Here is a 15,166-nt window from a genome sequence, read left to right on the forward strand (position 1 = left end):
AATGGAAAGATTCCAATAAATGTCTTAAATTTGTAAAAGCTGATAAAGTTAATATGCTACCTCCACGTAAGGCATTTTACTGAACCTTAAATGAAAGAAACAAGTCTAAGTAAAATTTCCAGAATAAATGGTACATGCAGTATGTGGGGTGATGTTTGAGGAGTGAGGAATTGCCTCACATTATAAAGGAGAAAGGCCTTCGCTACCTCGCTTTGAAAGCTACCTAGGATACCTTTATTTTTCAAAAGTATTGAAAACAGTTTGTGATTTGGCCGCAACATCGTCCAATGACTTCTCACTATCTACCTCATACCTCATTTAGAAGATAGATCGCATTTAAGAACACTGCTATCTCAATAGTTTTTGGCTTATACTGTACATATTTCTCTGACTAGGTCCCCTGCCTCTGGTCCAGAGAATACATTGTAAAGTTTATGTAATGTCGTTTGGTGCAATTAAAAAACAATCTACTTGCTGAAAAACTGCTGCATACTAGCCTCTGACTACTCCACAGTAAAAGGGTTCTGTGTCAAATTAGCTTGAGAAAAAGTGTATACTATATCCCCCCTTTTGTCTCACAATGAACATCCACAATGTATGTTGTAAGGAATCCAACAGCAGAGAAACCTGTTTAACCTCTCAGCATTTCCCAAACTTTTCTTGACCACAGAACCAGTTGTTCATTTCATTAGGTTGGTTTGGATTTTACCCATAACACTTACTAGTTCCTTGAAACCCAACTTTGAGAAATCTTTCTGAGTTTAGAGAATTAAGAAGAAAACTGAATTTATCAAGAATTGAGATGTATGGGGAAAATGTGCTTATGGGACAATTTATTTTTCCCAACACCATTGATGTTTCTTAAGGCAGATAAAGAATTCAGAAAATAACTTCAAAGCTATTTTTTTAAACAGACAATATAAGCCTTTTGGTTTAATTAAAAATTTGGAAGCCTCCTATTTTTCCAAATAGGCTAAAGTATTTACTGAAACCTTCCTCTCATTCCATAATATTTGCTGGTACTTGGCATGGCCAAGAAGTTGTATTTCCTACAAAACTGGGGGTGGGGGCTACGAGGAATACATTTCCTCTTACTAGTGGATGGTTTTCTTTTAACCTCCCATTCGCACAGCCACCCTTGCCAAGATTGTCATACTGAGTGGGTCAGAGTAAGGTGATTTTCTAAAATATCTTTGTAAAAGAAATTTCCTCAATTACCTACTGAAAGCAAAGATGTAATCACAGGTCATAAAAGCTAGCATTATTCAACAGACATTTGGTGTGGTGCTCCACAAGACCAATTAAACCAATTAACTCATACAGTATTGCTGTAAAATGAAAGAAAAATCGTGATTGAAATTGAGATGGGAGGTTTTTTTCTAACATAGTACATGGCTTAGCAAAATGGCTGTTCTGTCTCTAAAACAACTGCTTCTTTTTTCCTAAGCTTAGAACGACTTCTGTTGTAGTGGTCGCCACCATATGTACGCTTTCCCATGTGGGAAATGCATGTCATTTTCCTTTGCTGGACAGTATTTTTGGTTAATGTAAATAAATTTCTCATTTATAAAAAAATGTTTTCTAATACAGCTGCGAAATGCTTGGAGGATGACATAGGTGAGACTAGTAGCTATGATATAGGCAATGCAATTATATGCAGTAGTTATCAAAGGAAGGAAAAAAGGAGGGAGGGAGGGAGGGACGGAGGGACGGAGGGAGCAGGGAGGAGCGTCGGGAAGAATGAGACCAGAAAAGGCACTGAATGTTTCAGGAGACCAGTGAGACTTTAGGATTCAAATTTCAGCAATAATCCTTTTCTGGAAACCAAATGTATATTTAAATTACTTATTTCTGAATTATTACATCAATTCAAAGTCATTTCCAAAGGTGCTTGTCATTTCCCATTGTTTTATCAAGACTGGCATGAAATCCTGGCTGCGCAGCACAGCTTTTGAAGTTAAAAATTTCCTACCTTCCACCTTCATTCTCTTGTATTGTCTCAGTACTTTGAGTGATCTAAACAGTATGCTGTCAACAAAGAGTGAAATTTGTCTATTTTTCTCATCATTTATAAATATGATCTTTGTACAAAGTATTATTTTAACCTGGAATCAGCAAACAGGAAGAATAAATTCAGAGGAAGAGAGAAAGGGTGGAGTCGAAGCCCAGATGATATCTGAATGCTATTTTGAGAGCTTCAGACAGTCTCAGTGCTACTCTCAAACCCTGTGAGTGGAAGGGCATCTTGGTACAACTTTGGAGGGAAGTTTGGTAAAACCTATCAAACAAAACACACACGCACACCCTTTGATCTAGGAATAGTTCTGCTTCTGGAAATTTGTCTTACAGATAAATTCATCATGATGTTCAAGGCAGCCAGTTTAAGCAAAAGAGGCTTTAAAAAATTAATGGTAGTTGGCTAGCTAAATAAACGGTGCTTTATTCATTGGTATATTACATATTTGTAATGAATGAGGTGGATCTATATATGTAGATATGGAAGGAGTTCCAATCTGGATTAAATGAAAACAGCTGAGTACAAAGGAGTATGAGGCGTATTGTCCCAACTGAGTAAAAATATGTGTGTATAGATGTATGGTTACATATATGTATATATACATATATATGTGTGTGTCTACACACACACACACACACACACACACACTTGCTTTTATATGCCTAGAAAATTTCTGGCAAGATTCTCTAGAAATATTACCAGTGGTTCCCCTGAAGCATAGAATTAGGGCAGCTCCAGGGTCCAGAGAGACTTACTTATTTTTGATGCACTTTCGTATTAATAAAATTTTGTCATATGTATATATTCATTTTCCATTTAAAAAAATCTAGATAATTTTTAAATTTTTATTAAAAAGAACATCCCAGGGCTCGAGACTACAGATAATATTTATCTGGGTTGTTTAGAATGGTAAAGAAGGAGTCTTTATGGGGTAATTCTATAAGAACTTAACCAAACCATTCCAGTTGTTTTCTTACATACACTTGCTAAATATACAATCATACAAACAGAATGTTCACCAAAATAGTGCCCTCCAGTAAGTGAAAACCAGACTCATTCCATGACTCATTCCAGATACAACAGCAGTTCTAAAGGAGAATGGAATACCAGAAATCTGGCTAAACGGTCAGTTTGCTCAGTAGTATCGCTTTGGTGATCTCACTGTAACTGTGAACAATCAAAGTAACCACCCTAAGCCCTCTAAATTGAAGAACATTCTCTATGCAAAAATGTTTTAAAATTAAAAAATAATGTTATAAATCTCCTTGGAGTGGCTCACTATGCTCTCATTTCAACAATTCAAGAAAGAACTAGAAATCAGGGGCACCTGGGTGGCTCAGTCGTTAAGCATCTGCCTTCGGCTCAGGTCATGATCCCAGGGTCCTCGGTTGGAGCCCCACATCGGGCTCCCTCCTCCGCGGGAAGCCTGCTTCTCCCTCTCACACCCCTGCCCCCTGCTCGTGTTCCCTCTCTCGCTGTGTCTCTCTCTGTCAAATAAACAAATAAATAAAATATTTAAAAAAGTAGAAATCAGGTAAGCATGCTCTAGTATGCACCAGTGTCAGTAGAAAAAGTGAATAAATTAAGGATTTTTTTCTTTTTTTTGAGACTCCATGTTATTCAGCATGGGGTCTACATTGCCCAATTTAACAAAATAATTGCAAACAATAAATTGATATTTGAGAGTACAGGGTTTTTTTGTTCGTTTGTTTTTTAAACCTTTTAAAAGGCAGGAAGGAAAGAAGGAGGGAAGGAAAGAAGGAGGGAAGCAGGCAATTGGTTCCTGGAATGTATTTGCTATTTTTAAAAGGACATTAGTTTAAATGAAAATGATTTGGAAGCTGGTTTGCTAAGTCTTCATTTCATTAAATTACTCAGATTGGGATAAGTGAAAATATAAATACAGGAATGCTGCCATTTTTCTCCTAACACAATTGACAGAAACAATAATGAAATAACTTGGTCTTACTCTAACGACTTAATTACAAGTCTTAAGTGCATAACCCAACCCCAAAGTAGTTAATGGATCTTACTGAAGAAGTTAATGAAAATAAAGTACTCCAATGGTGAAAATGTAATTTTCAGTAATTCCATGTGAAAAGCTAGCATACTTTAAAAACTGTGTACGCTGACATTAGCATGACACAAGAGTGCATTCACTGTTTGTAGAAAACGATTCATAAGTACTAACACAACATTTATTTTTCTTCTGGCTTCTAGAAAGCCAGACTGGCCAGGATCCGGGCAGCCAAAACCGGGAGCGCCAACGCTTACATGCAGAGCAAACGGAACGGCTTACTCAGTCATCAGCTGCAGGTTCGACCAAGCGTTTCACTTTTTTTAACGTTCGATTTATCAGTGTAATATTGATTTACTTCTATTTAACCGTATAATTTTATTGTGGGTAATTAGGAAAATGGCTACTCAAACAACAAAAGCGTCGTCTTTAAATAACCCTGCGCTCTAGGGTCTTGCTGGTTGTAGCAGGTTAGGACTCGGGCTATGAAATGTTGCCAGGGATTCACGACTCCCACTCGGGATTGGGCAGTACTTCTTTACTATGTTATGTAAACGAGGGAAAGGTCAGAAATTCTCAACTCAAAGACCTATTTTTGTTTCAAAATTATTTATGTTCTTCAAAATTGGTTTGAGTGGGTTAAGATGTCTTATTTCTTTATGGAGAGGGAACACCATTCAGTGTTATAAAGCTCACACGGTATGAAATACTAGAGAAACAGTAACTTTTACCTCAAAACTGTCCTTTAATATTTAGGATTCCAGTCATCGTGCCATCAAAATGTCTTTTATGTAGGTGAGCATGATCATGGTTTCAGGATTATCTAAGTACGAGATTAAATTTTATTATCCAAAAAATATAGCTCCCAGGCTTTCAAACGTAGTTGGGAGATGACTGAGGAAAAAATATTTAAATTTTCAATTCAGAGAGGCAAGTCTAAAAGGCCAGACCGCTAATGTGACAGGAACATAAAGGCTGATTACCAAAATTAAAAGCAACCGCACATTTGTCCCTTTTTAGTTAAAAAAAAAAATTAAAATGCTACCATTTAATCTCAGGAAATAGGCTAGATCTCTCTGTGGAAATGTGTAGCTGAGGTTCTCATTGTTTGCAAATAAAATAGAAAGCGCTTCTGTCTTCTGTGTGTTAACAGTCCTCAGAGGATGAGCAGGCCTTTGTTAGCAAATCCGGCTCCAGCTTTGAAACCCAGCACCACCACCTGCTTCACTGTCTGGAAAAAACCACGGTAAGGAAAAGGCACGACTGTCCGCCCCTGTACTGAGGAAGTAATCCCGTTTGCTTTTGTGAATTCTTAATGCTCCCAAGTATGATTTCACCGTCTACATTACTGGAAAGTATACTAAAAATGAAAAAAAAAAAAACCCACGGATATTTGAAATTGCTTTGAAATACTAGAGTGACGTTTCAACTTGGAAAGTATTTTAGAGAATTATCTAAAGTGTTTTTATCTTTAGTGGTTATCTTAACTTTAGTCTGAAATGTCAGTTTAATTTGGATGAAAAGTTGTTTCCCAAGAGGCGACTGCAGGTCCTCCAAAATATCATTTTTCCCCTGATTATGAAAATGCTGATTAAATGAAAACCAGTGTAGTTCCAGTGTTCCTGACATCGAGATAAAAGGAATACCAATAGCAGTAACAAAAAAATAGAGACTAACTGAATATAAGCTTTTCTTTCATTAACAGGTTGTAATGAACAAGATAGGTGATAAAAAACTGTGTTCCCATAGGAAAAATGACACATTTCATCCCTGGCAAGCCCCTTGGAGCTGAGGCTTGAGTCTGCATTTCTCTGCTTAGAAGCTCTCAATCAGATCTCTACTTTAGCAAAGGCACCCATTCCCTAGCTGCTTGTCAAAAGGGGCCACAGTCTTTGACCACAAAGCAGAACAAAACTTTCACCATATTGGAATCAGTTCTGCTCACTCACTCCCCAGAGGTACATCCTTGTATTCTCAATTCCAACATATCACCCGTGCATTTTTTTCATTTACCTATGTAGTCATTCAACAAATTTGTATTGCTTGCCTACTACGTGGTAGACAGTGAGCCAGACCCTGGAGACGCCACGAAGTCAGGTGTGGTCTCTGCCCCCATCAAGCCTCCACGGATGGGCCAAAACACCGATGTTCCTGGAGAAGGGTCATGAGCGCAGAAGGAAAAATGGGGCCACAGTGCAGTGACACAAAGAAGGTGGAGCCATGAGGAGACAGGATCAGACAAGGTTTCCTGGAGGAGCTTGCAGGATGACCAGGAGCTATTTGGCAAAGAAATGAAGGGGCTAAAAGGTGATGTGGACATCAGAGAAAGGCTGGAACTTGGCCCCAGAGGAACTGAAAGAACTTGAGGGTGATCAGAAGACAGGGAGTAGAGTGACCCAGGAGGAGACAGAGGAAGTCTAGATAATGGCTAGCCTCTGAAAGCATGTGAAGAATTTTGATCTTTATCTCATAATAAATGGAAAGTTATTTGAGGGCTTTAAACAGGGTAGTTACATGATTATATTTGCATTTGTAACTAACAATCCATAACTTACAGGATAAGGTCTATAGCTTAGGATAACTCTTTGAAAGGTAAACGGTAACATTAACAGTCAGGTGTATTTATCTCCATGCTTTTTTATTTTCATTTTTTACTATTTTACCTTCTATTTTGACTGTTTTACCTCTTAAATAAAAAATTATTTAACACCAGTTATTACTGTTTAAATTAAACTACCTACAGAAATAACCAGCAGCGGAAAGACTTCTTCACTTCCAGTCACTGATGTGATAAATTAGAATCTCATGCATTATATACTTGTATTATGTGTGTGAAATGCGCATTGTAAAAGAAGAAAACAGATTGTGAATCCTTTGTGGGCTATATTTTTCCCATAAGACTTGATATTGAAATTCATTTCTTAATGAAACTCTGTCTTATCTGGTCATATTATTCTCTGGACTTTAAACAGTGGAATCTTAAATTTCATTTACTTCAAAATGCTTGTCTCAGCAAAGAAATAACAAAATGAGTAACGAAAACAATACATTTTTGCTGTTAGCCAGTGAATTGTTTCCATTGTTTCACTAATATTGTAGGATGAGAGATGGTTACGTGGAATTTGGCATGTGCAAAGCCTTCCATTACAAGATTATTCCCACCTACACAAAGAAAAAAAATAGTAATTGAAGTCGCTCTCCTGCAGTTCAGACCAAAATGTTTTCCCTTATAGTTATGAGGTGAAATTCTTATATAGGCATTTTAGGAAGTGATTCTTTATTAAATATTCCAAAAGCAAAACTTGCACTGTGGTTTTTCTAAAATGTGGCATATGAAATGATGCCCATCACTGTGTGCCTCTTGGCTAGAAGAACTCTGAATAGAGGCAGAGGTGGTGATGTATCATGAAGATAAGGGAGACCTCCGAGTTCAGTGCTAACCCCTTCTGGATCAAACACAAAGTGGCACATTTTGCAGTATTTTACCTATTTAACTAATAAGTCACTTGTCTATACACTGGGAATTTTAGAGGAGCCTCTAAAGAAACAGAAAGTATCTTCGGGATCTCATTTTCTAATTAAAAGATGTTTTCAATCCCGCATGAAAATATTTGCTAATACATAACAGACAATCTAATTTGGGGCATTCTATTAAAATAGTCTCTTTTCCATAATTCCAATCTGTTTAAAAAAGAAAAGTCCATGTGAATTGACACATTCACCGTGAGCAGCACTGTCTTATATGCATTTTCAAGAGTTTTCTTTTTCCTTTCCGGAAATGATGTTTCAATTAACACGTGGTGTTTCAAGATAAAGTTAGTCCATGAAGAGATCCTAAATCAGCCTGCAGATGTCCATCTCGAGGGCTGACTAGGGAGATTTTATTTTCGCACAAACGCCCGCATGAGGTGGCTTCGATATTCCAGGCTTTATGAAAATGGTCTTAGCGGCCCGTTGGCTCGTCTCAGTGTACGGGCATGTTTGAGTTTTTAAAAATAAAGCCCTTCATCTCCTTTCTTAACGTTAAAATGCGTTTCTGTGCCTCCTTCTCGCGTTCTCACCGCTGCGGAACAGAATCACGAGTTTGTGGATGAGCAGGTCTTTGAGGAAAGCTGCATGGAAGTTGCGACCGGAAACCGGCCTTCAAGCCACAGCCCCTCTCTCTCTTCGCAAGGAGTCACCAGCACTTGCTGTTCACGACGACACAAAAAAACCTTCCGCATCCCAAATGCCAACGTTTCCGGAAGCCACCGGGGCAGCGTGCAAGAACTCAGTACGATCCAGATCAGATGTGCGGAGAGAACCCCGCTGTCTAACAGGTACCCGAGGTGAATGTGTGCGGGTGCACGCACCTGTGCTCCCTCCCAGGGCGTGTCTGCACCTGCACGCACGTTGCTGCCTTGGTGTATTTGGCAATTTGGGTGCGGCAAGGGGAGGGGCGGGGGGGCGGGGAGTACTTTTTATTTATTCATTTATTTTTAACTAATACACCTTAGAAGCACCGTGGCATCTAAATCCTAGTTCCTAGGGTTTAGAATGTGACAAGACCAATACCGCGTAACAGGTAGGAAAATGGATCCGCTATGAGACTCCCTGAGTCAGGAGTAGCTGTTGTATAGCACGACGTGTAGAAAGGAGCCAAGATGGTCAGGCATGCACAGCCGTGCTTCTGCCTCTTTCACTCCACCACTTTTTCCTATTTGAGCAGACAGCTTTATATTCAGGAGCCCCCTTTGTAAATGCAAGGAGCCTGAAGTGATAGATAGTCAACACTACTAACGGAGACAAATTAAATTGACATTGATACCATTGAAAAGTACTCAGCAGCGCTTAACAATACATCAACACCTTCAATGTAAGAGTGAAAAATAAAACCATGCCTACACAAATCTCTTGAATCAATATATAATTTTGATCATAAAGATATTTTGGCCCACAGCAAACACAAAAATCAATCCAATACAAAAAAAGATAAGTGAAATGCTAAAATTGTTCACGTCTGGTTCATTCATGGACAACTGAAGTGAAATTTTTGTTGGCATTTGCCTTTGCTTCTCTTTCTTTGCTATTTGTTTTTACCACAAACATGTATGTGTAATAAAAAGGAATCCATTTAAACTATACAACTCATTAAAACGATCAATTTCTGCCAACATAATTTTGCTTTGTTCTTCAAATTAAATAGCTATGTTTTTATATTAACAATCCATTAATTCAGTGCTGCTCCTTTGTTCTCATTCAGCAATCTTTGTGAAAAACCTGGATGACATTCTGAATTCAGGCTGTGTTGATTTACATAAATCAGATGTCTCTGGGACCAGAATATTAAATTTTGGAACAATGAAAGATTTCTGTCTCTAAGATATTCTACCTCTGCATTGTTTTACATCCATTCCAAAATTAAGTAGAAAGCAGAGAATTGTTCAGAAAGAAAATTTTAAGACAAAAACATCTTAAATAAGATTTCCATGAAAATAAGGTAATTAGATTTAAGTAATTAGCATCCTATGTATACCCTCCTTGTTCCTCTCCCCTTTTCCCTCCATCCACATGGAGTATAAAACTCATGCAAGAATACCACTTGGGAAAATCTGGAATTATCGATAATGGCTAACTTTTTAGAGGTTCTTAAAATTGGCTTTAAGAGCTTTAAGGGCATCGTCTTTCCCCAAGAGACAAGATAGTAAAATGACTCTGAGGTGACAAGAACTGAAACACATTCACAGAGCATTGAGGTGCATCTCTTCCATATGAGCATCTCAAACCTCTCAGAGGTCCTGATTTTACTTTGCCCAACCCAGGCTTTCCAAAACTGACCCGATTCCCTTTCTTGCATTTTTGTAGAAAACACTTTGAGAAACACCGATTGAACCAAATTGAGCTGGCTTTCAGACACTTAGTTAACATTAATGACCTGGCTAATGTTCACTTCGACATATATTATTAGGTTTGGTACTTCATTTTTAAAAAATCATGGTGACTGGTCTCGGATATTTAACATGTTACTGATAGACATGAAAACGCATCCCTCAGTTGTAGGGAAAACGTTGTTTCAGTCAACAACTTACTTTTTAAAATCTATTTCTTCCTCACCAGCCGATCCAGTTTAAATGCCAAGATGGAAGAATGTGTTAAACTAAACTGTGAACAACCTTATGTGACCACAGCAATAATAAGCATCCCAACACCTCCAGTGACCACCCCTGAAGGAGACGACAGGCCGGAATCTCCGGAGTACTCAGGAGGCAATATTGTCAGAGTGTCTGCTTTGTAAGACAATTGGAACCAGGTCTAAGAAAATTTGAGCTCTGGCTGTGGAAAGAATTCCAACGTGGAAGAAAGAAGAAATAAATAAACCTTTTGCAGATGAAAACAGCAAAGCAAGAAGGTTGGCAGTGAAATAAAAAACAAAGCTTCCAAACCTGAGGATGGAAATAAAACCACCAAATGGCATTTCTAGACAAAGTTGACCTGTTATACAGAGGAAGAGTCTGTGACCCTTTGACTTTGTGAATGAGCACAATGAAATGCCGCCTATCGATGCTTCTTATGATCTGAACTCTTTTTTAATAAAATAAATAAAACAAATCTTTGAACATAATGTTCCAGTTGAATGCAAAACAAAAAAATATGGAAAACATTTTGATAAAAATTTTTCCTGTTAAAACCATGAACATTGGCTATGATGAAGATTATTACGTGTTAAAAAAAAAAAAAAACAACTCCTACGACACATTTGTATTGACTGAAGGAAACCATCATAATGCATGCTAGAATTCTTTGAAGCAGTGATTTCAGTGTCCTTATGTTGTCTTCAGAATAGGCATGATAAACTATAATTGTAGAAAGGGGGAATTTCTGTGCACTTACAACAAGCTGATTGTTCATGTTCTATGGTGGGCTGTGCCAATAAACTCCTTTTAGAGCTGCGGTATTTCTCATGGGGATGCTCATTAGTAAATCTAAAGTGTTCAGATAGTTCAGTATTATTGTTTTACCTTGCACCTAGATACTGTTACAACTGCAATAATTCATTGTACACCTGTTGTATCAGGAATCAGGATTTTTTGTTGTCGTACTTTCCAGATCTTCATAGATACAGTAAGAGCCACGTTCATAGAAACACTTCTGGTGTGGCCAGGTTTTAGATAACTTTTTAATCCAAAACTATTGTGCCATAAATGTTTTTCAGTAATATCCTTTGGTCCACTGTGTCCCCGTGACAGTGCATTATCTGTTCTTGTACTTCTACAGCGCCTTTCTATTGGGTTTGTCGTCATCAACTGAACTAACGTTTTGTAGTTCAAATGACTTTCCTACTTTTGTATTCCCCGACATATTACCTTGTAAGTAGATTACTATCATCAATCCCCTTGTCAAAAATCAGGAAAAAGGAGTTGACATCTATGAATGATCTCTAACCTCTTTGCTGTTAGGGAAAAGCCCAGACACTGGATATATCGCTATGTGTTTCAGGCAAAGAGTAGGCTGGGATTAATATCACAAAATCAGTGATCCCAGAATATCGCTTGATGTATTATTTATTTTACTTTAGATCTTGAATACATTTTGAGAATAACTAATGTGAATTGAAATGCAGAGATTAAGAACTAGAGTGCTTTATGTAGCAATATTTGATGAAAGCACGCTCTCTACGCCACTGGAGAAGGCCGCACAAATTCATTGGAGAAAGGCTCCTGTACACGGCAAGGAGCAATTTTCTCCACTAAATCAGGAGGACAGGAGTTTGAGGATGCAAAGTTGATCTCTGTGTACATTTAAGTGAAAAGTCTTTATACCTTTTCACCTTTAAAATATATCAGCAGACATGTCTGCACGTGACAGTGTAAAAAAGTTTTATGTCAAATGAAAAGTTTTGTTCATTCCAAACCACCACCGTAAGAAATAACGTTTAGCTTCCGTACATGGAAAGAATTAATAATTATCCCTCTACTATAGAGATTTTAAAATGCTTATCATAATTTATCATAAAAAGGAATTAATCCAGCCATTTTCAAGTAAAGCCAGAAATTCTTGCTTCCCATTTCTAGAATAGCTTCTAGAACAGTGCTGTGCACATGGTAGATCTTAATAAACATTTGCTGAATAAAAGTAAGATACACTCTACTATCTCTTGGGAAGAACTGGCTTTATTCCTAGTATGTCTTTTAAAAAGTTACTAATCTTCCTGGAGCGTGAATATTAACAATTATATTAACACCTGCGTCACGTCACTTTATGCTTCTAGAGCAAATATAGTGAAATGTCTTTGATGGCATTTGTTGAAAAAACTTTTTAAAAAGTAGACTAAGGAAACCACAATCAGGAATACTTAGGTCTTTTGATTCCCAATGAAAAGTTCTATTTTCATGTTCTTAATACTACATTTTAAAAAATGCAGTTAGATTATTTCAGTTGACAATTCTCCTTTTCAACTTATCATTTATCCCAAACTATTAATTCCTTTAGATTTTTGGAAAAGAAAAAAAAAAACTTTTTGGTGTTTTAGGTGATTTAAAAATATACTGTGTTGGTGGTGAATGACTATTGATGACTGTGTGTTAAGTGCATCTGTATTGTAAGTGAAATGTAATTATTTCTGTGTACCATATGGAGTAACCAAGGTCATTGTTTTTGACAATTTTGTTTGAAATTCATATATCTTATTTCAAAGGATAGCATAATATCTGCATTATGCTGGAAAAAAATAGACCTTTGGAGAATACTTAAATAAAACATGTGCATGCTTGAACAGGACAACATGGTTAGCTGTTGCTCTTTTTTCTTAGACTTCCTTCCTTTCCAAAATCTAAGATGTGTCATACCCATATTTGGGAGAACCTTCTAACATGTACAAACACAGAACCCATTGATTGTAACACTTAAGTCTAGTCTAAATAGTCTTAATAATAGACTAATCTAGATAGTAGATTTCTGCCAACAGTGGGAATTTAGGAGAGACATTTTTAAAAAACAGTTAATATCATTTAAAGATATAAGAGTGCCATTGCTTTAGACGATCCTTTTTGGAAATCTCTTGGCAACTACAACTCCGTAGCTACTAATTAATTTAAGTATATTACAAGGTTTTGTTGATCAGTACCCAAAAGAGGTAGTATGGTTACAATCAGTTGTTTTTGTATGTGTGATACTTTTAGACAGAGTGCTCTCTGCAGGGTGTGACCCAGTTTATTAGCCTACACCCTATAAGCTACATGCCTTTTGGACAGTGTGGACCAGAGAGAAGGCTGTTATGTAAACCTTATATACTTCTTGACTACTGCTACTTGAGTTAAGCAAAGTGAAGCTCTGAGGTAATAACTTTGGTCAGAACTCAATCAGGTTCTTAGTCAAAGATTCTTTTCTATTTAGGGAAGCAGACAAAGTGATTTATTTGTCTAGCTGTATATATGTGTATTATATGTATATATATATATTTATTCAGATATATACACATAGATTTTTATTCATTTTTTTAAGATTTTATTTATTTATTTTTGGGGGAGAGAGAGAGAGAGAGACAGCCAGTACAAGTGGGGCGGAGGGACAGAGGGAGAAGCAGACTCCCCGCTGAGCACGGAGCCCAATGCGGGACTTGATCCCAGGCCCTGGGATCATGACCTGAGCGGAAGGCAGATGCTTAACTGACTGAGCCATGCAGGCGCCAGGTTTTTATTCATTTTTTAAAAACATGCTCATCTGATGGTTTCTCTTTAGTAGGAAACAAAAAGCATGGAAAAGTTAAGAGATTATTAGAAGAGGGAAAAACACGAAGTAAATAATGTAGTACAGAGAGTGATTTTAAATTGTGGTAAGTAGTGATCCTCTTGGTGGGATAGTCTCCTTTTTTTCCTTGTTAATTCTTTTCTTTTATAGTCCTTGATTTATTGAGATGCCAATCCTGCGTTAAAAAGGTTTAACACACCTCCCCATTCCTTCAACTGAGTTACAGTGTTGGCTTGGAAATAGGCTCCAGGGAGTTATATCAATGTCTGCCAGCACCGTTACTCAAAAGAATAAGAAGGGTTCTTGATATCAAATACATGACTCCTCAGAGTTTCATAAGAAAGGTATCTCCTCTTCCCTGGAGTGTTATTATGTGTTTGTTTTATTAACTCGCAGGTACAAAAATGGTTATTGCTCTGCACTGTGTAAGTTTCATCAGAATTTTCAACACAATTGCGTAGGCACATTGTATTTTTTGAAAAAAAAAAAAATAAGAGCTTAAGTTGGACCTACATCAGCTGGTTGTGTTTAGGGTAGTAAAACATTCTCGAAAGAAATTTTACTTTTAAGGAATTATTACTTTTGAACAGCACATTTGCTTAAGACAATTATAAAATATATTTATTGCAAAAAGCTTTTAGTGGGAATAATATTACATCCACACTTTCTAATTCTTTGTTCTTTACTGTCCACTTTACCTTTTCCCTCCTTTCTCTTCAAACACTAATCATTTCTTTACTAGATTATTCTCTCCCTTTCCCTAATCATTTCCCCCTCTTTTTTATATGGAAATGCACTAGGTAACTACCGTCCATTTTACATATAATTCAAATTCTTGAGTGCCTCACATGAGCCAGACATTGTGATGGGTGTTGGAGAAATGGAGATTAAAAATCCAAACCAAATCCTCCTCGAGGAATTACATACTGGAAAATAGCTTGACATACTTTCTGCTTTACACTGCTATTCGTAATCCTACACTACAAGTATTTTTCTCTCTGCCATATATAACAGTCATTTTTTTCTACTTCAATCTCCTGAAAACGTGTTTTGAACAGAGGCTACATCAAGGTAATATTCTTCAAAGTACTTTCTAAAACCCTGTCATCATATGATTAAAATCCTCTTTCTGTAGGCCATGGTCCTCCCTCTATGGGGATGCAGGGAAAGGGCACATGAATTCCCTACCTACCTGCTTGGAGAAAGATTAGAAAACAAGACATGGCAAAATAAAACAGGAAAGGAGGCAGAACTTGACATTTACAATTTGAGCGTGGTAAAAAACTAGACTTCCCCAAGTTGCCCCTCTGTCCTTCCTACCATAGTTTCAGGGGATGTAAAGAAAGCTATTAAAGGAGTTTTGCAGGAAGAGTACCACATAAACTGCTGTGAATCCTAATGCTCCA

At 37.2% G+C, this 15,166-nt stretch overlaps 1 protein-coding gene across 1 annotated transcript in view; it reads left to right on the plus strand.

Annotated features, from left to right (window-relative positions):
• Positions 1-10,756, plus strand: part of KCND2 (potassium voltage-gated channel subfamily D member 2) — a 494,054-nt gene extending 483,298 nt beyond the window's left edge. The window contains exons 3-6 of the mRNA XM_036092984.2: positions 4,238-4,333; positions 5,188-5,280; positions 8,109-8,353; positions 10,131-10,756. Coding sequence (XP_035948877.1) covers positions 4,238-4,333; positions 5,188-5,280; positions 8,109-8,353; positions 10,131-10,308 — 612 coding nt within the window. The 3' untranslated portion in view covers positions 10,309-10,756. The remainder of the gene's footprint in view (positions 1-4,237; positions 4,334-5,187; positions 5,281-8,108; positions 8,354-10,130) is intronic.
• Positions 10,757-15,166: the final 4,410 nt, after the last annotated feature.

The sequence above is a fragment of the Halichoerus grypus genome, chromosome 12 (genome assembly GCF_964656455.1).
Source record: "Halichoerus grypus chromosome 12, mHalGry1.hap1.1, whole genome shotgun sequence".
NCBI classification, from domain to species: Eukaryota; Metazoa; Chordata; class Mammalia; order Carnivora; family Phocidae; genus Halichoerus; species Halichoerus grypus.